This window comes from Pelophylax lessonae, assembly GCF_965119305.1.
Source record: "Pelophylax lessonae genome assembly, chromosome: 6".
NCBI lineage: Eukaryota > Metazoa > Chordata > Amphibia > Anura > Ranidae > Pelophylax > Pelophylax lessonae.
Window position 1 is genome coordinate 84,640,683 of NC_138773.1, and position 26,319 is coordinate 84,667,001.

Here is a 26,319-nt window from a genome sequence, read left to right on the forward strand (position 1 = left end):
AGCTAAAATATTTTAGGGTCGGAAGATCACACAGGAGGAAACATTGAGAAGGATAGAACATGAGAAAAGAAAGTATGGGAGGAGGCAGGGAAAAGGGGTAGCACTCATAACCCACAGACTTGGGTCAGGGGTATATGGGTAACATTAACGGGCTCTCAGACTTATTGAGTCCAAGGATGGCAAAGCATAGATGAGTCAAGGTTCCCAAACTTTAAGAAATTTCAGCTGTGAGTCTTTAACGATTCTGGATATTTTCTCATTCACAATCATCAGGTCTTTACCTTCCTGAAAGGAGACTGAGGACTTCTTCCAAGCCCCGGCAATGGTTTGCTTTGCTGCTAAAAACAAGTACTTTGCCCATTTTTGTTGGTAATGAAAAAAGGTCCAGGATCGGCTGGTGAAAAAGAGTCATCTGAACTATTAAATGAAAGAGGGATTGGAAAAGTCAAAAAATTCTGGACCAGTCCAGAAAGCTATAAGTTTAGGGCAGGACCACCGTACATGGACTGCATCTCTCCAAAAGAAGTAACTGTCAAATGATCTGTGGTTCCTTCTGCCAGTCTCTACATGACTACAATGCCCTGGGGCCAGTGGAAGAAGCCACATCACTTGGTAGGAAACCAGGAACCCAACACTCCTAGATCTGTGTTGGGTTAATGGGCACCATAGTAGAGGGCTGCATTGGGTTTGGGCTCCAATGGGACCCGCGGGACCAAATGCAAATCTTGGGGGAGCGGGCGGTTTTACCTCTGCTGTGGGCGGGAGTGGGCGGTCAAAAGATTTTGCAGAGACCCGCGGGGAACGGTGCAATTTGGTGTAACGTATTTTCCAGCGTATAAGACTACTTTTTTTATAATAAAAAAGATACCCCAAAAATCGGGGGTCGTCTTATACGCCAGGTACTGTGGCTTCAACTAGTTACAGAACATCCCTATTAAAAATGTTAGCCCACTGGATGTGTATACAGTACCTTTGGCAACTTACAGAACATCCCTGTGCTGTAATACTCTAAGTACCGTGCTGAGCCAATCAGTCAGAGAGGCGGGCTTATACAACCTTTGCCAATCAGAGCAGACTTTGTATGCAATAATAGAATACACAGCTTGCCGGGATTGGCTCAGCGTGGTAAATAGAGTATTACAACATAGGGATGTTCTCTAAGTAGCCAAAGCTTACTGTATACACATCCAGCAGGCTAAACTATTAATAACAGAGAAGTTCTGTATGTAGCAGAGCTACAGTACATATTAGGGCACATTTAGCGGGCTAAAATATTTAATAGGGACGTGATGGCTCCACTGATGTTCTGAAATGGTGTTGCCTCAGAAGAGGGGGTAGTCTTATATGGCGAGTATAGGGCGAAACCGCAGGAGTGGACACAAACATTGCAGGTGCGGGCAGGAGCGGACACAAACATTGCGGTGCGGGCGGGAGTGGAACACAAACATTGCGGGTGCGGGCGATCCTGGTCATACATTCAGCGGGTGGGGCGGGTGCGGGTTTAATAAAACAGTCCCAAGCAGGGCTCTACACTATAGCTCCTAAAGGGTATGAAAATCGATGACGCAAGTGGCCGGACTGATACGTTTAATATCCCTTCTTTACAGGGAACCTTCTTTTTAACTTATTTTTGCTACAAAGTTGAAATTTAGTTTTTTTATTTGCTACAGCTGCTGTCACATAACTTGCATAACATGAATTATGTTCTATGTCCCTGCAGGCTGATGGTTCCTGTAGAAATCTGCTCTCAAGTGATAATCAGTCATCTTCATAGCGCTGAGCTTTCAAAACTGTATGGGATAATAACTTCTGGTCTAACATTGTAGCACACTGAAAAAATCCTGACGGGGGCCAACAGATCTTCCCTCACTCCTCTGTTGACACAGATCCTTGCAGTTTATTCACAGAATATAACATGTTTCTTGAAAGAGGAAGAGCATTATGCCATTCATTTGCCCCTCTCTTATTCACAGAACACGTTGGGCCTCGTTTACACAGAGCGTACTGTAGTGTACACCCATGCAGGGTCGTGTTAACCCGCATGGACATGCAGAGATGTTCTTTGCATCCCTGTGGATGCAGTCTCATTGATGTAAATTGGGACAGTTTCTGTGTCCCAATGTGACATCTGGGTGAAAGCCCATGCTTATCCCTGAACTCGTTCGGGAACATGCACCCACACTCATATGCATTGATGTTCTTTATAGTACACCCTATGGGAACAAGGCCTTACATTCAGTGAAAGCAGGAGGAAGGAGAAGAAAGTGGCAAGCCCCCATTATTTAGCACTATTCACTGCATTTTATTTGATATTTTTTATCATTTATATATAATTGCATATAATACTTTCTAGTGTCTACAAATTGTTTACTGAGCATTGACTTGAATGTGTATATATACACAATAGTATTGTTTCACATAGTGTGGCACATTTATTGAATTGCAATATAGAGTTACAGTAAACCCCCGTTATATCGCGGTTCAGTTTTCGCTGTCCGGGTATTTTTTGTTTTTTTCTGTAAGACCTATTAATATTATTTTACTAATTAAATCATTGTTAATTAAGTATTTTTGTGTTTTCCATTGCTCTTGCTCTGTCTCTCAGTATCTTTTATGTGTTTCTATTGTTTTAAAAGTGTGTTTAAAGACTGTAAAATGCTTTTAAAAGTACAGTGAAAGTTATAAAAACATGCCTACAGTGTTTTTAAATAGGGTATTTCTATTTTGCAGATTTTCACTTATTGCGGGTGGGTCTTGAACGTAACCCCCGCGATGGAGGGGGGTTTACTGTATACATTTTTTTGTTCTTAGATTTAGATACCGTTAAATCCTGTTATATTGTAAAAATGCTTACTTTTAAAAGTCGCGTCAGTTTACTGTCTCTGTAATTAACATGAGCATGGCTGCCTCGCTCACTCAACGCAGTGATGCAATTTCCAAGAGCTAAAAGAGAGCGATTTATGTGAGCGCCTTCTTTCATCCTTTTTCCTCGGTTTTGAGTCTACAAAACAGAAAGCAGATTCATTAATGCTCTCATGCTATTGTGCCATTTATAGAAAGATTTACACATTCCCCAGGAAAGACTTTCACAACATTATTTTAGGCCAAGTGTGATGTGACTCTAAGGAGACAATCACATTCCAAGGAAATGATTCACTAAGACTGAGGAAAAACAAAATCGGTCTGTACCTCACAGAAACCAATCAGATTTCGGCTGTTGTTTGCTTGTTGCAATTAAAAAGATGAAGACAAGCACATCTCCTTGGTCCTCTGCACTGTCACTGTCCTTCATGGAATTTGGCTGCTTTATTCAGAAGCCTGCCTACCATTACTTTTTAGTTTGGCCATAGACTATACAATCTGGTTGTACAATTTCCTTTAGATCTACCATCAACTACGTAGTGCCTGTCTGATTTGATACAAATTGAATGGATTGTTTAGGTCTGTCCTCCTATTACATAAGTAATTTTGGTAAATGTAAAGGAGGTTGTACAAAAATTGTACATTTAGATTGTTTGGTGTAAGGCCAGACTTAAAGTGATATTAAACCATGGTTATTTAGGCACTTTCAGAAGCTGATTTATTCACTTACTGAGTATGTAGCTATTTTATATTTTAATCTTTGCCCATGTTCCTGTTTGAGTCAATGACATGATCACTGCCCCAGGTTTTCTGTTTCCGGGTGGCTCCTCTCTTTTACATATAGTAGGTGAGGTTGAATAAAGACAATAGTCCATCCAGTTCAACCTGTGTAGGTGTGTGTGGCTGTACTCATCTCACATACCCCTGAATGTTCTGATCCTTGAGATGTAAGTCTAAGAGTCTTTTGAAAGCCACCATACTACCCGCAGAAACCACCTCTTGTGGTAGAGAATTCCACAATCTTGTAGCCCTAACAGTAAAGAACCCCCCACGTTGCCTGTGGTTAAAACGCTTCTCCTCTAATCGCATTGTATGCCCTCGAGTCCTCATGCAATCCCTTCGAATGAACAGCTTTTTTTCTAAGCTGGGATCCCCATTAAGATATTTATAAATTGCTATCATGTCCCCCCTCAGACGTCTCTTCTCCAGGGAGAATAAATCGAGCGATTGTAGACGCTCTTCATAGTCAAGGTCCTCCAATCCCCCAATTAGTTTAGTTGCCCTTCTCTGGACTCTCTCCAGCTCCAACACATCCCTCCTGAGGACTGGCGACCAGAACTGGACAGAATACTCCAGATGCGGTCGGACCAGAGTTTTATAAAGTGGAAGGATTATAGTCTTATCTCTGGAATACATCCCTTTCTTTATGCATGCTAATATTCTGCTGGCTTTGGCAGCTGCCGCTTGACATTGCATGCTGTTGCCTAATCTATCATGAACCAAGACTCCCAGATCCTTCTCCATTTTTGATACCCCCAAGGGTTCCCCTCCTAACGTGTATTGTGTTTTTATGTTTTTAGTCCCCAAGTGCAAAACCTTACACTTCTCCACGTTAAACCTCATTTGCCATGTCGTTGCCCACTCTGTAATTTTGTCCAGGTCATTCTGTAGGATATCTGCTTCATGCTGTGCAGTTATTGCCCTGGCCAATTTTGTGTCATCTGCAAAAACTGATAACGCACTACTTATCCCGTCCTCAATGCTGTTTATGAATAAATTGAACAAGGTTGGTCCCAGGACTGAGCCCTGGGGCACCCCGCTTACAACCTCAGACCAGTCTGAGTATGCGCTGTTTATTACCACCCTTTGGACACGCCCTTTAAGCCAATTCCGTATCCAAGAGCAAACTCTGCTGTCGATACCTGCAGACCTTATTTTATAAATTAAGCGCTTGTGGGGAACTGTATCAAACGCCTTAGCGAAATCCAAGTACACCACATCCACTGGTCTGCCCCTATCTAGCTCACAGCTTACCTCCTCCTTTTGAAGCTTCCTAGAGAGCCACCCTTGCATGCAAGGTCTAGAGTTGTGTCTCCCTACACCAGGGGTCTCCATACACCAGGGGTCTCCAAGCTTTATAGCCCGAGGGACATATTGTAGATTTTACAAATACTCACAGGCTAAAAAATGTATTTATTGATAAATGAATTAATACAATTTAAAAAATCCCATGAGAGCCTTTCTGCACATCTGTGTCCCCATCAGAGCCGAAAATACATCTGTGGCCCCATCAGAGCCTTTCCGCCCACCTGCGTCCCCATCAGAGCCTTTCCGAACACCTGCATCCTCATTAGAGCATTTCTGTGCACCTGTGTCCTCGTCAGAGACTTTCTGCGCCCCTGCGTCCCCATCAGAACCTTTCCACGCACCTACGTCCCCATGAGAGACTTTGCACACACCTGCGTCCTTATTAGAGCCTTTCCGCACACCTGCGTCCCCATCAGAACCTTTCCATGCACCAACGTCCCCATTAGAGCCTTCCTGCACACCTGCGTCCTCATTAGAGCCTTTCCGCAGACCTGCGTCCCCATCAGAGCCTTTCTGCGCCTCCTGCGTCGCCATCAAAGCCTTTCCCCACACCTGTGTCCCCACCAGAGCCTTTCCGCACACCTGCGTCCCCATCAGAGCCTTTCCGCGCCCCTGCGTCCTCATCAGAGCCTTTCCACACACCTGCGTCCCCATCAGAGCCTTTCCGTGCCCCTGCGTCCCCATCAGAGCCTTTCCATGCACCTGCGTCCCCACCAGCGCCTTTCTGCACACCTCAGTCACCATCAGAGCCTTTCTACACACCTGCATCCCCACCAGAGCCTTTCCGCAGCCCTTTGTCCCCCATCAGAGCCTTTCCGTGCACCGGTGTCCCCCATCAGAGTCTCCTCCACATCTGCGTCCCCCATCAGTGTTATAAACATTCAAGTCCAGCACATTGCTGTTTACATTTGCCTGCATCTGCCTCTTACATTGCTGTCACTGGCACAGTACAGCTCTCCTGCACTTCTCGGCTCCCACTGACTGCTACACAAGGAGAATGTGTGCGGAAGGATCGGTAATTTAAACAGCAGGCGGTATCTGCTGCATTAATGATGTCACTGGTTGTCAGAATGCTTGCAGTCCTGACAACCAATCCAAGGGCATGCGTGGCATAGCGGGAGGGGGTGCAAGGGAGCGGCTGTGTCTGATGTTCTTCGGGACTTCTTGCTGAGAACAGCAGGAGGGGGAGCAACCATACTGACAGTTCTGAGAGAATATACAAGCGGGCCGGATGTGGCCCATGGGCTGGGGTATGGAGACCCCTGCCCTACCCTGTTCATCATTAGCCTAGGTTAGCAAGGCACTTCCCTTCTTTTCCTTCCTCCTCCCACCTTCCAAGCTAAACACACTGATTTAAGACTGCACTGGCTACTATTAACTCTTTCATGTGAAGACTGGAAGTTCGGGGAAGCAACACAGAGAGCAGGAGCCAGCAACATTGAAAGTTGTACACTGTAAATGCAGTGGTAAGAATTTTAACAAGTAGTTTACTAAAGAATGTTTATTTTATTGTGCTCAATATGTTAGGCTAAACTAGCTGAATGTTTAAATCAGTGTTTCTCAACCTTTGTAAGTCAAGGCACCCTTCCAAATCATGCACATTCTCGAGGCACCCCATTCTAAAATAAAAAAAAATGAAAGTAATAAGTTTACATAATGCAGCAACATCTGCGCAAGTAGTACGCCCAACATTAGAGGTGATTTATTCTTCCAAAGCAAACACATCCTTTGCACACTGGTACTGACTAGTATTCCAATGTTTCATTTCTCCGTCATTTTATCTCCCTCAGCTGTGACCCCAGTGCTGATGGAGAAGGGTAGGGGAGAGGCAAACAAGGATGCTGTGCAGGCGTACTGGTTTGTATACAATTTTTGGGCTATTTTTAGGCATTTTGCCAAGGCACCCCTGAAGAAACCTGGAGGCACCCCATATTATTATAAATAATACTTTAACCTGGCCATATACTGTTCGATTTATTGTTGTCAGTCTGCGGGCTGAGCATAAGAACAGAGAGATTCCTCCATCTACACTAAACAGCTCGGATGAACAAACTTCCCTGCTGGCCTTTGAGGTCACCAAAAGCTGACAGAATGGCTGAACAGCAGCTGCAACTGATTGGATGCAGCTGCTGTTCAGCTAAAAAAAATTTAGGAAAGTTTCTTTAGCAAAATTCAATCAAATTGTCAACGTATGTGGAACAATACAGGGTAGGTGGGGCCACCCACTGAATACATTTTGACCAGTTGATCAGAAACCACCACTACTCCACTTCCTTTCAATTTCAGCAGCTGGTGTGATCAAGGTTATGGGCTTTAATACAAAGATAAATTGCACCCCATCATGCTGATTGGAAAATGGAGGAGCATGTAGCCATCCCTCTGCTCACTCTGCTCTCTTAAGCCTCGTACACACGATCAGATTATCGAACAAATTTTCTTTAGTTTTTTGTTGCAGGCTAGTCTCATATGGAAAGTGAAGAGGTTACTTTCATACGAAAATTCCCGTACGACAGAATTCAACTTCCGAAGTGATGTCATGTGTTGAATTGTTTTGTATGTATTCTTTCGTTTCCGAGCATGCCTAGTCTTGCTCTTATGATTTTTTTCGGACGAAAACTGTACTAATTAAACGAAAATCGGACGTTGTGTTCACGTACGATAAAAATTTTATAGCCTGCACATCCAGTTTTTCTTGCACGAAAATCCGTAATCGGCTGTCGAAAGCACTATACTAACTATCTGAAAATTGGCAGATCATTCTTCGAACAAAATTTTACTTCCAATTTTCTTATCGTGTACGGGCCTTTAACCTGTCAGGTCTATTCCCTATCAGCATACAATCACTGCAGAAGAGTGTAAGGGGCTGCTACAGTAGTTCCTCTTTTTTCCGGTCAGAGTACAGCTGTATAGGGGTTACGGGAGATTAATATCAATAGAAATGATGAATTTACACTAGCTGCATTGAAAAATGTTAAAAGATGTTTAATAAATTCATACCTGAATTGTCCTTTTACATAAACCTGTACGTGCACCTTTGTCTACTTAAAGAAGTTTACAATATTAGCAGTACCTGTGATGCCCTTTCTGACCCTGCCAGGTCTATCAGCAATAACTTTCCCATCCGTGCTTCTTCCGGAGTACTTAACTTGCTGTTCTTTTTCACAACAACTTGGAGTATTGCATGGGACCTGGAAGATGTCTTGTTAGCTGCAGTTGGTTCCTGAGTGCGGTGTTTATTTCCTCTCTGTACCAAAACCATGGCCTGTAACAAAATACAATTACTTATAGATTTTAATTCATCTCATAGTTGGAACTACTATTACAACAGCTCTTACACATGGGAGCAGGGGGCAGCCTGGAGGGTGAGGGGCGAACAGCAACCCCCCACAACTCTACTCTTCTGCCAAGCCATATATAAATAAAATGGCCCAGGCTCTGGTCAGTGTTCAGACTACATGCAGTTCCTCTTTTCAGAATTGTTTTGCAGGGATAACATCAGCTGCTTCATGTAACCAATGACACAAATTATCTTGCTTTAGCTGAATCTGTAAGAGGCATTCTTCCTCCCACTACCAATTTAAGGGTGCATTTTTCCTGCCAATGACTACTAATGTAAGGGGGCATTCCTCCTGCAGATGACCCCAATGTAAGAGGGCATTCTTTCTGCAGATGACCCCAATGTAAGGGGGCATTCTTCCTGCCGATGACCACCAATGTAAGGGGCCATTCTTCCTGCCAATGACTACCAATGTAAGGGGCCATTCTTCCTTCCAATGACTATCAATGGAGGGGGCATTCCTCCTGCCAATGACTACCAATGCATGGGGGCTGTCTTCCTGTCAATGGCCACTAATATAAGGGGGCATTCTTCCTGCTAATATTTACCAATGTAAGGGAGCATTCTTCTTGCCAATGACTGGCAATGTGAGGGTACTTTTTTCCAGCCAGTGACTACCAATGTAAGGGGGTATTCTTCCTGTCGATGACCACCTATGTAAGGGGGCATTCTTCCTGCAAATTACCACAAATGTAAGGGGGCATTCTTCTGGTTACTAACCTATAATAGGAGGGAACATTCTTCCTGCCACTGAACACCAATGTGAAGAAGCATTCTTTCACCCACTAGTCAGAAAGGTGGGCATTCATACTGTCACTGAACACCAATGTGAGGGGGTATTCTTTCTGCCAATTACCACCAATATAAGTGTGCATTGTTCTTCCTACTAGCCACCAGTGGGAGGAGGCATTCTCTCTGTCGCTAACTTTTAATGGGAGGGGCATTCTTCCTGCGACTAACTACTAATGAAAAGGGCCATTTTCGTGCTACTGAACACCAATGTAAGAGGCCATTCTTCCTTCCACTAGCTACCAATGTAAATGGGAATGCTTCCTGTCACTAACCTCTTATAGGAGAGCATTTTTCCTGCCATTGTCTGCTAATGTAAGGGGTCAGCTTTCCTGACACTAACAAATGTAAGGGGTCAATCTTCATGTCACTAACCTCTAATGTAAGGGGGCATTTTCATGCCTCTGACCACTAATGGGAGAGAGCATTCTTCCTGCCACTGAACATTAATGTAAAGGGATGCTTTTCTACTGACCACCAATGTAAAGGAACACAACACTACCAAAAAAAGAGGGGAACTTTTCACTGACAATGAAAGGGGCACATCATTGCCCACTAATGTAAGGGGGCACTACTCTAACCACCAATGTAAATAAGGTAGTTCTTATTGATAACCAATGTAAGAGAGGCATTTATAATAATAACCACCAAGGTAAAGGGTGATTCTTTAAAGACCACAATCATAACAAAGGCAGTTACCCTTTATCATTTATATGACAGACCCATTTAAAATGGCCTAGGTAAAGGGCCTTTTAGTAGGTGCCCCTGTCCTTTAACCTCGTCATAACCAATGTGAAAGGGATACAATAGGAGTGATGCTTAGGCCACCACAGAGCACATGGAAATACAGTAGAAGGCAAAAATAGGTGAAAATATAGGCTGCTGGTTATTTCTTGGGGTGAAAAATATGCTGCAAATAGTTCAATGGAATGTGGTGGAGCCACTCAACATTTTGCTTTGATTTGTAATTGCTCCTTTGAGTCATATGTACAGTTATTTTCCCCAAGAGCAACAAGGGCTGATGTTTAGTTGGATGTAATACAGATGATCTGTCCACAATTACCTTCTCAGCACTAGAAGGACAAAATTCAGTAATCCCCGAAATTTGGATGTTGCCTTTAGAGTCATCTCTCAGATCCAAAACCCCAGAAGGATTTAAAAGGTCACGGATTGTCTCGTTGTAAATCTGCGAGTAAACAAAACAAGGAAGGTCACTGGCCATACTATGTGGTTACATAATAACTTCACATAAAAATGTACTGCTTATGTTTGGAGGCATTTACCTTGTTTCATTATCCGATTGCTTGAGACACCCTTTATTTACCGCATGACTTAGGACGGGCCATAGACAGTTTGAATCTTGGTCAGTTCAGCAGGAACCGGCTGAGATTTGAACCATGTATGGGCAGGCTGAATGTACAACCAGCCTCACTGATTTTTCATGTGATTACCACTAGCGGCTGGTATAGCTGCTAGCAATCATCACTGTCTTCTCCCAGCAGGGACGGCTTCCATGGTTGCAAGAAAGAAATTTGCTCCGTCTAAGCCCGGCTTTAGACTGAACAGGTAAAAATAAGAGGGTGCTCCAGGCTTCGGAAATCTCTCTAAACACACATGTGGACAAATATATTTTTTCAGATAATGAATATTTTCAATTTGCAATAAGTGAGTAATGAGTAAACAATATATGCCCATCATGTACACATTGTGAGATAAGTTATTTTGTAGTCAGCGCACAGATACCATTTACCTGTCTTGGTCTAACCAAAACATCTAAAAAAACAGGATCTCCTTTCTTTATCTTGCTGTTGAACAATAAAGGTGATAATATGGTTTCTATGGGCTACACAGAAGGAGCTAATTTATGCAAACAAAGAAGATGTCCAGACATGTTCCTCCTGACGTAGGCACAACCCCTTGAGCCCTTTCCATACATAGATTGTGTGTGCAGTCCCTAGGGAGAAAGGGCAGCAGAATTGTGTTTCTGGAGAAGAAAATACTGTTATATCTGTAGGACAGGTAGGGGCAGGGATGGGTGAAGTTCTATAGGTGGGGGGGGGGGGGGGACTCAGGCAGGCCTGGCAATGCGCTGCACCTAAAAAACACATTTGTGAAAATACTAAACTTCTGAAAGATAAAACACAAAGATATGAATTTGTCCAGCTTTGCCTACAATGTAAATGCATCTAAAAAAAGACCTGCTGCATCTAATATTCTAATATCACTCAACATAGGTCAAAAGCAGGCCGTCTACATGAACCCCAAAGGTGGGAGTGTCAGAAGGGGTGTATCTGCTGTTAGGCAAACAAGGATTTTGCCTTGGGTGGCATTTTCGAGGCGGGCGGCACAGCTCATAATCAAACCAGAACCAAACGGGTGAGAGCTCTGTAGGAGAGCTGCCCTGGCAGCTGCCATTAGGTCCTCCAGGATCCCTAGAGGAGGAGAGGCTGCTTGTGCATGCACACTGGGCTGTGGACAGGGTGCAAAGTGCATTGTGATAATAGACCTAGTGTTGGTTGGAAACGGGTGGGTGGGCAAGAAGGTAGGTGGCAGCGACTGCTGCAGGGGTTGTCCCCTGTTCTGTAGTCACTGCCCCCTCACAGCTCCCCCAGTCCTGCCTCCTGGAATCTCTTGCAGCTCTGTTAGATCCACTCCTATCAAGGTCGTGCCCAGCTAATAGAACACTGCACCTCTCACTATACACCCTGCCCCCACCTCATAGAACACTGCACCTCTCACTATACACCCTGCCCCCACCTCACAGAACACTGCACCCCTCACCGGCCTGGGGTTCAGTCACGGTTAAAAGTTCCAGAGTGAGTGCACCCTAAAGTCACATTAAGGGCCTATTTACACTAGTTGTGGTAGGACTGCATTGGATGGCTATTACAGCATAGTCATACCGCAAGAAAAGGAAAAATGCATTGTCTTCTACATGACCAGTTAACACCACCACATCGTAATGACATGCACTAAAAAAAAAAAGTACTCCATGCAGTAAGTTTATTCAATGCAACACAGTGAGGCGCAATCCACTGCCTCACAACGTGCTGCAGCAGAGAACTTGAAAGGTCACTGTTTGATATTTCAATAAAGTCTGTTAAAAAGAACATGATTGTCACATCTGCACTGCTGTCATTCTACCACACACCAGCAGCTGCTTCAAATGCAGCTGTTGGTGTGACCCAGTCCTTAAGGAAACCTGAACTGAAGTTAACAAGTATGTGAGCCACAATGGCTGAAGTCCTAAAATGCAGGTTGCTTGGCCATTACATTGATCCAATGGCTTTGAAGCTTTTGAAGTCACTGATATGGTTCAAGCTTGCAGCAAAAAAGTCAAAGTGAAGTCAGAACACCTTATGCATAATAGCATTTTCTTTTTTTTTTTAACAGTTAAGCATAATTAGATAGTCAGCATACAAGCCTTTTTATTAATCTCAGTACCGATGTTTCTTTATGGCACTCCATTAAATACATCCATTATTATTACACTTGTAGCAGTATAGCAGTACATATATCGATATCTATTTTTCTATGTGTATGTACAGTATCTGACAAAAGTAACCCCTCACTTTTTATTACTATTTATTATTTAGTTATATCTTTTCATGTGACAACACTGAAGAAATGACACTTTGCTACAATGTAAAGTAGTGAGTGTACAGCTTGTATAACAGTGTAAATTTGCTGTCCCCTCAAAATAACTCAACACACAGCCATTAATGTCTAATCCGCTGGCAACAAAAGTGAGTACACCCCTAAGTGGAAATGTCCAAATTGGGCCTAATTAGCCATTTTCCCTGCCCGGTGTCATGTGACTCGTTAGTGGTAAAAGGTCTCAGGTGTAAATGGAGAGCAGGTGTGTTATATTTGGTGTTATCGCTCTCACTCTCTCATACTTGTCACTGGAAGTTCAACATGGCACCTCATGACAAAGAACTCTCTGGGGATCTGAAAAAAAGAATTGTTGCTCTACATAAAGATGGCCCAGGCTATAAGAAGATTGCCAAGACCCTGAAACTGAGCTGCAGCACGGTGGCCAAGACCACAAATCGGTTTAACAGGACAGGTTCCACTCAGAACAGGCCTCTCCATGGTCGACCAAGGAAGTTGAGTGCACGTGCTCAGAATCATATCCAGAGGTTGTCTTTGGGAAAGAGACTAATGAGTGCTGCCAGCATTACTGCAGAGGTTGAAGGGGTGGGGGGTCAGCCTGTCACTGCTCAGACCATACGCCGCACACTGCATCAAATTGGTCTGCATGGCTGTCGTACCACAAGGAAGCCTCTTCTAAAGATGATACACAAGAAAGCCCGCAAAACAGTTTGCTGAAGACAAGCAGACTAAGGACATGTATTAAGGGAACCATGTCCTGTGGTCTGATGAGACCAAGATAAACTTATTTGGTTCAGATGGTGTCAAGTGTGTGTGATGGCAAACAGGTGAGGAGTACAAAGACAAGTGTGTCTTGACTACATTCAAGCATGGTGGTGGGAGTGTGATGGTCTGAGGCTGCCGACACTGGGGAGCTACAGTCTATTGAGGGAACTATAATGCCAACATGTACTGTGGCATCCTGAAGAAGAGCATGATCCCCTCCCTGGGCTGCAGGGCAGTATTCCAACATGATAAGGACCCCAAACACATCTCAAAGATGACCATTGCCTTGCTAAAGAATCTGAAGGTAAAGGTGATGGACTGGCCAAGCATGTCTCCAGACCTAAACCCTATTGAGCATCTGTGGTTCATCCTCAAATGGAAGGTGGAGAAGCACAAGGTCTCTAACATCAACCAGCTATGTGATGTCATCATGGAGGAGTGGAAGATGACTCCAGTGGCAACCTGTGAAGCTCTGGTGAACTCCATGCCCAAGAGGGTTAAGGCAGTGCTGGAAAAAAAATTGTGGCCACACAAAATATTGACACTTTGGGCCCAATTTTGACATTATCACTTAGGAGTGTACTCACTATTGTTGCCACCGGTTTAGACATTAATGACTGTTTGTTGAGTTATTTTGAGGGGACAGCAAATTTACACTGTTATACAAGCTGTAAACTCACTACTTTACAACTTTACATTGTAGCAAAGTGTCATTTCTTCAGTGTTATCACATGAAAAGATATAATAAAATATTACAAAAATGTGAGGGGTGTACTCACTTTCGTGAGATACTGTATGTATAAGTATTAATATACTGTATAACTACAATTCATATATTTACCTCCAGATATGACAGGGATACAGAACATTCCATACTTTCTCTATTGTCCTCAATAGCTTTGAAGAGGTCATTAAGAGCTTGAATGTATATTCCCGATTCACTGTCCATCCCTAGCATTGTATATGTTTTACCTGTACCTGAGATAAGTGAAAGGTTAAATTCATACAGACCTATAAGCTTAAGCAAATGCAACTATTTATTAGGTAAATAAATATATTCTCTAATTAGTCTATGTGCATAGCACCCAACTGTCCCTCATTTGGAGGAACTGTCCCTCTTTTGGAACCAAGTCTCTCTTTCTTCTTAGTTGTCCTGCTTTTTGGCCCAATGTGAAGATCTCTATAAAAATGTATTACTTACCTATCAAGAGTGTTTTTTGCATTAAACCTTTTATCTAACCTCACATTCCATTTGCAATTTTGAAGAGCCAAAAAAGGAAAAGTAGTGATATAAGGCTAAATCAATAACTTTTTGCACAATAATCCTCATGGTCAATGTTACTGGATGCAAGGTAGGGGCTTGTTATTTTTGTTTCCTACATACTTTATGTCATAATTTGTCCCTCATTCCAATCTTACAAAGTTGGGAGGTATGTATTATGCTTGTGTAGCACCCTCCTAGCATAGTACGTTGAGTAAAATTAGTCTGGCTCCTTCTGTAATCAAAAGAGCAGTAATTGCTTGGCCTGGTCTGTTCAAGATTTCACAGGCATTTGAATGCCTTCCCCTGCCTCTAGAAGAAGCTTCCAGAGCTTAGGGTAGGAAATTTAAAGCAACCAGCCCAAATATTTTCAGGCTCTAGCAATCCCTGGAGAGGAGTGTCCAGAAGGTGGCTGTAATTGTAATAAATAGTCTTGAGACACTGGAAAACAGGGTTCCTTCTCCTCAAGAGGGTTCCAGAGTCAGAGGAGCTGCTACCCTCAGGCTGCCCATGGACTGTACAGCTTCTCTTGAGGCCTCAGTGGCGCCAGGGCCAAGGGATTGACTTTGATTGGAGCTGATTGCAGAACCACACCACAGGGAATCTGGTCTGGAGAGGTGCTGTCTCATTCACTGGACCATGTTTCGGAGGAAGCTGGAAGGTGGCAGCTAAAGACCCTAAACTTTATATATATACAGACACACATATACTGTATACACACACACACATACATGTACAGTATATACAGACAGACACACTCACACCAGCGAGAATGTGCCTGCACATTTCTCCTCACTTGATGGACCCTAATGGATCTCTGCAGTCTCCTGTTATCCCCGACCTCATCTAGCCCCCTCCAGTTCTGCAGCTTTCCTTGGTTCTCCTATGACTCATACCTCCCTCTCTTGCTGGAAAATCCTCACAAGAGTGAGAGATAGAGCTGGGCATGATGTAATTAGCCTAGGCTTTTCACTAGACAAGAAAGAGAAAGTGGGCTGTATAAGGTATTTACTGGCAGAAAAAAAATTGTTTTACTATCCAAAGTTAAAACAACAAGGGCAGAAGATTTATTTATTTAAAATTACTGAAGGTCCACTTTAAACAGGGTTAATGACCTTCTCTTCTCATCACATGTTCAGGGCTAGTGATTACCTGCTAAGGCCCAAGCCCCTTATCCTGGGAAGAAGGGGAGAAGGTCACATACCTTTCAGCCCTGGAAATCATTTCATACCAGCCCCATAGCATTATTATACCGACCCAACAGAATAGCGCCATTATTTTCTTGTTCATAAAAGGGAAAACCATGCATTTTAAAGCATTTTAAAGCACATTTGAATAGTATATTATATATAGATAAGACAGATATGAAAGCATGTAGCTTCATAAATATATATATATATATATATATATATATATATATAAGCAAATTCCGGTTAACCTCCCTGGCGGTAATCCCGAGCATGACTCGGGGTGGATTTTTTAGTCCAGGATCGGTATGCCCGAGGTAGTCACGCTCGGGGTAGATGTGCAGAGAGCGCAGCGGTGTCTCTTACCTTCTCCTGGCGATCCAGCGATGATCTCTCATTGCTGTGACCGCCAGCCAAGATCCCCGCCGCTCGTCCGTCGGTGTGATGACTTCCTAGTTCCGTTCCCTGCAGCAGCAATGCTGTATGGGAGCGGAACTAGGGAGGAAAATTCAAAACGTTGCACAAAACACAAACACATAACACATTTTATATTATATATATATATATATATATATATATGCACACACACACACATATATATATATATATACCTATATACACACGTATATATATATATATATATATATATATATATATATATATATATATATATAAAATTATATTGTTGATTTGATTATAATTCATGCATTATATATTTTATATATATATATATATATATATATATATATATATATATATATATATATATACACACACACACACACACATATATATATATAATATATAACGCATGAATTAAAATCTAATCAATAATATAATTTTATTATATAATTTTATTATATATATTATATATTATATAATAAAATTATATTATTGATTTGATTATAATTCATGCGTTTGTGTTTCAAATTTATTACATCTGGGATGTCTACTAGACTTGTTTTGGTCAGGTTTAAGTCAGTAATTACTAAGAATTGTAGGCCTATAATACATAACGCCAAATTTCCATGAAAAAAATTGTACCGCTTTTGGTACATCATTCCTGACATAATCATACCGCCAGGGAGGTTAAAAGTGGTAAAAGTGCAGACATGATACAAGAGATGCAGAGGCTGTGGACATGGTACAAGAGATGCAGGGGCTGCGGACATGGTACAGGAGATGCAGGGGCTGCGGACATGGTACAGGAGATGTCAGAGGCTGTGCGGACATGGTACAGGAGATGTCAGAGGCTGTGGAAAAGGTACAGGGGATGCAGAGGCTGCGGGCATAGTACAGGAGCTGTCAGAGGCTGCGGACATGGTACAGAAGATGTCAGGGGCTGTGGGCATGGTACAGGAGATGTCAGAGGCTGCGGACATTGTACAGGAGATGTCAGAGGCTGCGGACATGGTACAGGAGATGCAGAGGCTGCAGGCATGGTACAGGAGATGTCAGAGGCTGTGGACATGGTACAGGAGATGTCAGGGGCTGTGGGCATGGTACAGGAGATGTCAGAGGCTGCGGACATTGTACAGGAGATGTCAGAGGCTGCGGACATGGTACAGGAGATGTCAGGGGCTGTGGGCATGGTACAGGAGATGTCAGAGGCTGTGGACATGGTACAGGAGATGCAGGGGCTGCGGACATGGTACAGGAGATGTCAGAGGCTGCGGACATGGTACAGGATATGTCAGAGGCTGCGGACATGGTACAGGAGATGAAGGGGCTGCGGGCATGGTGCAGAAGATGCAGGGGCTTTCGGGCATGGTGCAGGAGATGCAGGGGCTGTGGCATGGTGCAGGAGATGCAGGGGCTGCAGACATGGTACAGGAGATGCAGGGGCTGCGGACATGGTACAGGAGATGCAGGGGCTGCGGACATGGTACTGGAGATGTAGGGGCTGCAGACATGGTGCAGGAGATGCAGAGGGTGCAGGCATGGTGCAGGAGATGCAGGGGCTGCAGGCATGGTGCAGGAGATGCAGAAGCTGCGGGCACGGTGCAGGAGATGTCAGAGGCTGCGAGCATGGTATAGGAGATGCAGGGGCTGCGGGCATGGTACAGGAGATGCAGGGGCTGCGGGCATGGTACAGGAGATGCAGGGGTTGTGGGCATGGTGCATGGGCTGCAGACATGGTACAGGAGATGCAGGGCTGTGGGCATAGTACAGGAGATGCAGGGTTGCCAGCATGGTGCAGGGGCTGTGGACATGGTACAGGAGATGCAGGGCTGCAGGCATAGTGCAGGAGGTGCAGTGCTGCAGGCATGGTACAGGAGAATCTCCTGTACCATGCCCGCAGCACTGCATCTCCTGCGGAGAAGTCTCGCTTACCTTGTGGACCAAAGGAGCCTTACATTTAAAATGGCGCCACGACGCGCCAACACGTCACCGCGCATGCGCCGCCTGCACAGGAATAGCCAAACATGTACGGGCTTTCCCGAGCTGTGGCGCCACATGCGCACTGCGCTTGTCGGGCCGGCCGTGGCCATTTTTTTTCAGGTATTCGCAGCCCCAGGGCAGGGGGGACTTGCCGGCCTACCGGGAAATTTCCCGGTATCCCGGTAGGCCAGTCCGGCCCTGCATACTCTCCTAGTACTGGGTAATTCTAAGGCCCCATTCACACCTGAGCATAGCGATTTTCAGGCTATTGTATCTGAGAATTTTGCAAGCATATTACATGTATATTCAAGTTTCAGGTGTTTTTGTTTTAGCCAATAGAAAGCACTAGGGGAAGGAGATTACAGGTGGAGAGCTGCTGTTATGCCAAAAACATGTGACAAAACACTTGTAAAATGCTCACGTTGAGCATTTTTTAGGCGTTCCTATTAAAGTCTATGGGCCAATCTGCCAACAATCTGCCCAAAAGAAGCTTGTGTACTTTTTTGAGCAGCAAACCTTTTGCTAGAGTCGAAAAAAACGCTCAGATGTGAACAAAGGCTATTGAAATTAATGGGATTTTGTTTGTTGAGGGTATTAGAGATACAAGCTTCAAGTAGAAAATCGCTCAGGTGGAGAAATATATCAGAGAAATTAGGAAATGTAACAGTGAAGGAGTGCAGAAAAGGTAGGTATCAGTGGGTGGGTGGGAGTGTGCTTTCAGAAGAAGATGTCACTTTTTCCTGAAAGGGCAAGGTGGCACATTCTCTTTATATGTTTATTTGTATAACAATCACTGTATAAGTGTATATACAGTATGTAGACATTATAATACATGTTGTGGCGCTCTCTAGTGGAGGCCTGAGATGTAGTGCATTCCCCTGTTATCAGATATACTAAAACAATAAGGGCACACTTTTCTCGCTTTATGGTTTACATCCAAATGCATTACTACCTGTTGGGCCATAAGCAAACACTGTAGCATTATATCCTCTAACAATTCCATCAACCAGGTTTTTGGTAGTTGATTCATAGACGTGTTCCTGAAAAACAAAAATACATAAAGGGATTAGAATGGCACTTCTTTCAACTCATATTTCAGTTTAAATGCAAAATGTTTTGGTCCTCCTAAATCAAAACTGCCTGACATCCTGTACACTCTGCCCATGCTGCACTGAAATCGTAAGCACTGTTATTAGCACTGCTCATTGCACCTCTGTGAACTTCAGCACATATCCTCATATAATGGAGATAAGGAGATGGGGAGGTGTTCTGTAGTTCTAACACACTTCCTGTCCTAGGGTGCTCCCCTATGAATACAGTAGAGTGAGTGAGCATTGTCACCCTAGGACAGGATGTGTGTTACTGGCAGGATCGTAAAAAAAATAAAGGAAACCAACCGGAAAAATCCTAAAAACATTGCAGGTTAGTAGATGTTTTTGTGGCACCCTCTGACACCCCAAAGGCAGGAAGACACCTCCAGAAGCAAGAGCCCTTCTGATAGACCAGCCCTCTTTTTGGCTCTCCTGGCTCTCCAGCAGGGCCGGCCTTAGGTGTTCAGACGCCCTGTGCGAGCTAATCCTGTGGCGCCCCCCCCCCCCCCCGCCCATCTTCACCCCTCACCCCCTAGTCACCTAAACATACATGTATACATTACATATATACATACATTACATTACATGCATACATTACATACATACATTACATACATTACATACATTACATTACATGCATACATTACATACATACATTACATACATTACATTACATGCATACATTACATACATAACATACATACATTACATTACATACATACATTACATTACATACATGTATACATTACATACATGTATGTAACTGCCATTACCAATGCAATGATATAGTAAACATGTTATTTTTATGCATTATTTTATTGTATTTTACTTCTTCTTTTTTTTTTTTTCCTTATGTTAAGACAGTTAAGTCCCTTATATCCTCCCCTTCATTGTCAATAAAATAAAAAGTATTTAGCCTAATTTGTCTTAAAAAGTAGATACACACAGCAGTGACACTAATGCCCCGTACACACGTGCAGATTATCTGAAGACTTTTGTCTGCAGACTTACCAAAACCATATAATATGAGGTCAAACCTAAACACTTTCAATTTGTATGCAATCCGGCAGGCCCTTGCACTACATAGAAAAGGTAAATCTGAAGACAAAAGTCTTCAGATAATCTGCACGTGTGTACGGGGCATTACTGTTCTGTGGACGGTGGCTTTGCATTTAAAAATGGCGCCTCCCGGCGCTTAGACGCCACTGCGCATGCGCCATCTGCCTGAGAATAGCCGAGCGCGTTCGGGTTTTCCCAAGCAGCGGCGCCTGTGCAGTGTGCCTTTCGGGAGCCTTTTTTTTTTTCAGGTGCCGATCCGTTCCGATGCGATGCTCTGTCTTCACCCAGTCCCAGGGCAGGGGGACCTGGCAGCACCTGCTGGTATGACTCGTTCGGACTCTACTCCACTGATGTGAGTAACTAACTGTCTGCAACTCACAGTCTACGAGCTGTGATGGCCGCACGGCACCCCTGTTGCCCATGGCGCCCTGTGCGGCCGCACAGCTCGCACACCCCAAAGGCCGGCCCTGCTCTCCAGTGAGAAGAAGGGCATGTTCCCACTACACAAAAATGTGAATGCGGCCTAAGGGTTGCACCATTGGCCTCTAATTATTCTAACTCTAACTATTTTTTATAGCCAATATTGTCACCTGCAGGTCAGCACAATAAAAAAAAAAAAACTTTATTAAAAACATAAACAGGTCACCAATTCTATCACTTATTTATTAATAGGTTGGTTTATCGTTGCCAAAAAAATACCTCTGCTGGTAAGGGACATCTGTAGATAAAAACAAACTGTGCAGCTTTGACCAAAGTTGAATAATGCCATTGCTAAAGGAGTAGGCCATTTATGTACTGTACCTCATAAAGCCTGACTGGAAAACTCCCAGGACTTTGCTAAGGATGACGCTAAGAGGCACCTAACTGTTACTGTTCACCTTCACAGGAGGGAGCTCTTAAACACTCAGAGCTACTGCATCAGAGCAGAGAAAGTGCATGTGAGGGGGTTTGAATCAGAGAAAGAGCTCACTCCTCTGTTTGTGGAGGTGAACAGAAACAGCTAGTAGTCTCTTAAAGTGATTGTAAAGTCTCATTTTTTTTAAATAAAAATAACAAACATGTTATACTTACCTGCTCTGTTGCAGTGGATTTGCACAGGGCTGCCCGGATCCTCCTCTTCTCGGGTCCTCCCTTCTCGGGTGCTCTCCTGGCCCCTCCCTAATAGTGAGTGCCACCACAACCAACAACTTGCTATGGGGGCACCCGAGCCGAGTCACAGCCCTGTGTATCCATTCAGACACAGAGCTGTAGCCTGGCACTGCCTCCTTTCTCTCCTCATTGACTGACTTTGAGTGACAGCAGCGGTAGCCAATGGCGCCGCTGTTGTGTCTCAGCCAATCAGGAGGGAGAGTCCCAGATGGCCTAGTGACTCGTGAACATCTCTGGATAGAGCAGGGGCTCAGGTAAACATTAGGGGCCTGAGGGGGGCTGCTGCATACAGAAGGCTTTTTATCCTAATGAATAGAATGCATTAGGATAAAAAACCTTCTGACTTTACAACCTATTTAACCACGTCGGTACTTAGACGTTAAATACCAGGGTTATGGCAGCAGATAGCTGCCATAACCCGGTATTTTTTTAAAATAGTGGGCAGTCTGCTTTAACATAAAAGTGGTCCCAGCGGCCGATTCGCAGCGGGATTACTTTTATGGGTGGGGGAAGAGGTGCCCACCCCCCTCCCGGTTGTTTTCCCCGCTTATGTGAGTTGTCGGTAGTGGGGAAAACGATCCGGTCCGATGGAGTCCTAGGCAGGAAGTCGAGTGAGGGCAAGATGGCCCCCACTAGACTCTATGGCCTTGGAGGACCGGAGCAGCGGCATACGTCACTTCCTCACAATGGCCTAAAAAGGGCCCATTTTTTTCTTGCTGAAAAAAAAGACTTTGTTTTTAAGTGCAGGTGTGAGATCTGAGGTCTTTTTGACCCCTGATCTCACAATAAAGAGGACCTGTCTTGCTTATTTCTATTACAAGGAATGTTTACATTCCTTGCGATAGGAATAAAAGTAATCAAAAAATAAATAAATAAAAAATTTAGGCTACATTCACACCTGAGCGTAGCGTTTTTCGCGCGTTTTTTACCGCGATTTTACCGCGATTTTTGCGGCGTTTTTTACCGCGATTTTACCGCGATTTTTACCGCGATTTTTGTGCAGGCGTTTTTAGATTGAATAGAGATCAATGGAAAACGCCTGTAATCTGCCCAAAAAGAAGCTCATGTACTTTTTTGAGCGTTGGGCGTTTTGTAAACAGCGTCAAAACGCTCAGATGTGAACAGGGGCCATTGAAATGAATAGGATTTGTCTTGTTGGGCGTTTTGAGAGCTGATCCTAGAGCAGAAAAACGCCCCAAAAACGCCCCAAAACGCCTACATGTGAACGGAGCCTAAAAGGGACAGTATAAAAATAAAAAAAAATAAAAAATTGAGAGCGCTCCGTCCCTCCAAGCTTGCACGCAGAAGCGAACGCATACATAAGTCATGCCCACATATGTAAAAGGAACCACACATGTGAGGTATTGCTGCAATCGTTAGAAGGGGAGCAATAATTCTAGCCCTAGACCTCCTCTGTAACTATAAGCTAGTAACCTGTAAAAATGTTTAAAAATTTGCCTATGGATATTTTTAAGTACCAAAGTTTGTCGCCATTCCACAAGAGCGTGCGCAATTTTAAAGGATGACATGTTAGGTATCACTTTACTTTTCATAACATTCTCTTTCACATTTAAAAAAAAATTGGGCTTACTTTACTGTTTTCTTATTTTTAAATTAAAAAAAGTGTATGTTTTCCCAAAAAATTGCGTTTGTATGACCACCGCGCCAATTCGTTGTGACATAAAGTATTGCAACAATCTCCATTTCATTTTCTAGGGTCTCTGCTAAAAAAAAAATATATATATAATATATGGGGTTTCTAAGAAATTTTCCAGCAAAAAATACTGATGTAAACAACAAGTGTCAGAAAAAGGCCTGGTCCCTAAGTGGTTAATAACGTTCCAGGTGTTTTCCAGTCAGGCTTCGAAAGGTAAGTAAATTGACTGCACCCATAGCAAAAACCTTATTCAACTTTCCTCAGAGCTGCACAGTTTATTTCTGTCTTCAGACTATCTTATCTGCATAGGCATTTTATTTGGTAAAGGTGAATTATGCCCTTAAAGCTTCTAGGAAATAAGACTTGTCTGTGTGATCTATAGACAAGCAAGTTTCAACTGTCTTTTTATTAGGTATGCACCGATATATCTACTGCAGAAAGTTATCAGCAGAAAAAAAAAAGATGTCTATATGGCGCACGATTTTGCTGTGATTTTTATAGGTCATGGGATTTAAAAACATTTTTGCGGCTTTTTTGATGCATTTCAATGGGGAGGTATGTAGCATGCAACGGAAGCACATGAGACCAGTGTGAAGACATTGAATTTAAGGAAATGCATTTTTCCTGAGCTTCTCTTGCGCTTTTTTAATGCAAAAGAGCTTCAAAAACTATTAATTAAAAAGTTGAATTTTTTGCCAAGTGCATACTGAATTTTCCGTTTCTGTCCAGAATTTTAATTTTGGTGCCCCACTAATTTATTTTATTTTTTTTGATTAGGTAAAATTCAATTATTGGATCAGACAGGCAGCTACTATTGGTAGATAAGTTTAAATTTACACCGTGTTCATGCAAAATGACAGTTGATGTTTGCTAAGTACTTTGCCTAATAAAGTAACACAATTTCTCATTTCTGTTTGAGTCCAAATATAATTTAAAATGCAAAGCTATAAAAGAGAGCAATTTTAGACATTTTAAATAATTATCTGCAATATCTGAGCCAAGAATAACATCAAGAGCTTCCATTTCCAATCAATTTTTGGCATACATTTAGAGATTAAAACAGAACATAGCAAAACTGATGATTTTCTCTTGTTTATAATTCAGCAATCACTACATAAAAAAATATATATATACATATATATATATATCAAATATATTTTTAAACTGTTCCAAAATACTGCAATTTAGCGCCCTATGTTTTATTTCGAGAAAACTAATATGAGTATTTGCAATTCAAGATTCACCTAGAATGCATCCGATTCATTCAATCTGCCCAAAATGCAGTGGATCCCCTATCAGTTTGCTCACTATTATTGTGATAGCACAAAAAAAAGGTGCTCCTACACGAATCAGAGAGACATTTACCTGGGTAGCATCCTGATCAAACACAGCATCAAATACAAAGGTCCTATCTCTAGAACGCTTTGCACGCAAGAAGTCTTCAGACCCTCCTGATGGATCCTTCAGCAGCAGTATCTGAAAGAAGAGATCACAGGGAGAATATTTATGGACCAGCAGTATCTGAAAGGTCAGCAGTGTCTACTACTAAATCTAGCAATTAATTAGTAGATCTTGTATGATCTGGATAATGGGCCATGTTCAAATTTCAATTTCTAGTTAAAGCTGCAAATTTTTTTTGTATTTTGGTAGAAGGTGTTGTCTGGAGGGCTGAGGCAAAACAAAAGACAAAAAATTGGGTTCTTCTTATGTCTTGGATACTCCAACACTACGAACTACATGCCATTTTTCTTGACTTTTTTCCAATTCTCCTGGAAAAATTGGGTGCTCCCATCAACTATTGCATGTTCCAACACCTCTCCATCATATGTCATATAAAATAAACAAAGAATCTAGCAGGGGAAGTGGGAGACCCTCATAATGGCCACAGCAGATGTGCATACTCAAGAACTCAAACAGAGATTGCACTAGTAGAGTCTCCAAAGGATAGAAGAAACTGTCAGGTTTGGGTGGTCTAAGATTTTCACCAAAAACTAATATTCAGTTATCAGAGCTGAACGCTTTACATCTGTAGAGAACCCAACAAGAACTGTAGTGGTTTCACCTAATCCTTTCACTGCCATGGACATCAGGCTCTGACATGGAGCCCTGACCCAGCCCTGCCCCCTCTCTCTCCTGATTGGCTAGCTGACTTTAATTGACCGCAGGGGTAGCCAATGGCACCGCTGCTGTGTCTCAGCCAATCAGGAGGGAGAATCTCAGATGGCTGAGACATTCGTGGACATCGCTGGACAGAGAGGGACCTCAGGTAAATGTTAAGGGGTGCTGTGGAGGCTGCTGCACACAGAAGGTTTTTTTTTTTTTATCTTAATTCATAGAGTGCATTAGGATAAAAAAAAAAACATCTGCCTTTACAACTCCTTTAATTTATTTAAGTAATTCGATTCAAAAAGTGAATCTCATATATTATATAAATGTGTTACACACAGAGTGAGATATTTTAAGCATTTCTTTATTTTATAATTATGGCTTACAGCTAGTGAAAACCTAAAATTCAGAATCTCAGAAAATTAGAATAATTTTTATTACAGAAATGTTGGCTTACTGAAAAGTATGTCCATGTACAGCATAGTGTGCACTCAATACTTGGTCTGGGTTTTTTTTGCATGAATTACTGCATCAATGAAGCGTGGCATGGATGTAATCAGCCTGTGGCACTGCTGAGGTGTTATGGAAGCCCAGGTTGCTTTGATAGCGGCCTTCAGCTTGTCTGCATTGTTGGGTCTGGTGTCTCTCATCTTCCTCTTGACAATACCCCACAGATTTTCTATGGGGTTTAGGTCAGGCGAGTTTGCTGGGCAATCAAGCACAGTGATACCATGATCATTAAACCAGATATTGGTACTTTTGGCAGTGTGGGCAGATGCCAAGTCCTGCTGGAAAATGAAATCATCATCTCCATAAAGCTGGTCAGCAAAGGGAAGCATGCAGTGTTCTAGATATTCCTGGTAGAGGGCTGCGCTGACTTTGGACTTAAAAAAACACAGTAGACCAACACCAGCAGATGACATGGTTTCCCAAATCATCACTGACTGTGAAAACTTCACACTTGACCTCAT

General features: G+C 43.0%; 1 protein-coding gene across 1 annotated transcript in view; it reads right to left on the minus strand.

Moving 5' to 3' along the window:
• The window catches only part of LOC309558628 (kinesin-like protein KIF19), a gene marked incomplete at its 5' end in the record, with an annotated part of 105,917 nt that overhangs the window by 68,088 nt on the left and 11,510 nt on the right, over window positions 1-26,319 (minus strand). The window contains 6 exons of the mRNA XM_082261694.1: window positions 2,855-3,001; window positions 8,021-8,212; window positions 10,140-10,262; window positions 14,298-14,434; window positions 19,239-19,326; window positions 24,608-24,718. Coding sequence (XP_082117820.1) covers window positions 2,855-3,001; window positions 8,021-8,212; window positions 10,140-10,262; window positions 14,298-14,434; window positions 19,239-19,326; window positions 24,608-24,718 — 798 coding nt within the window. The remainder of the gene's footprint in view (window positions 1-2,854; window positions 3,002-8,020; window positions 8,213-10,139; window positions 10,263-14,297; window positions 14,435-19,238; window positions 19,327-24,607; window positions 24,719-26,319) is intronic.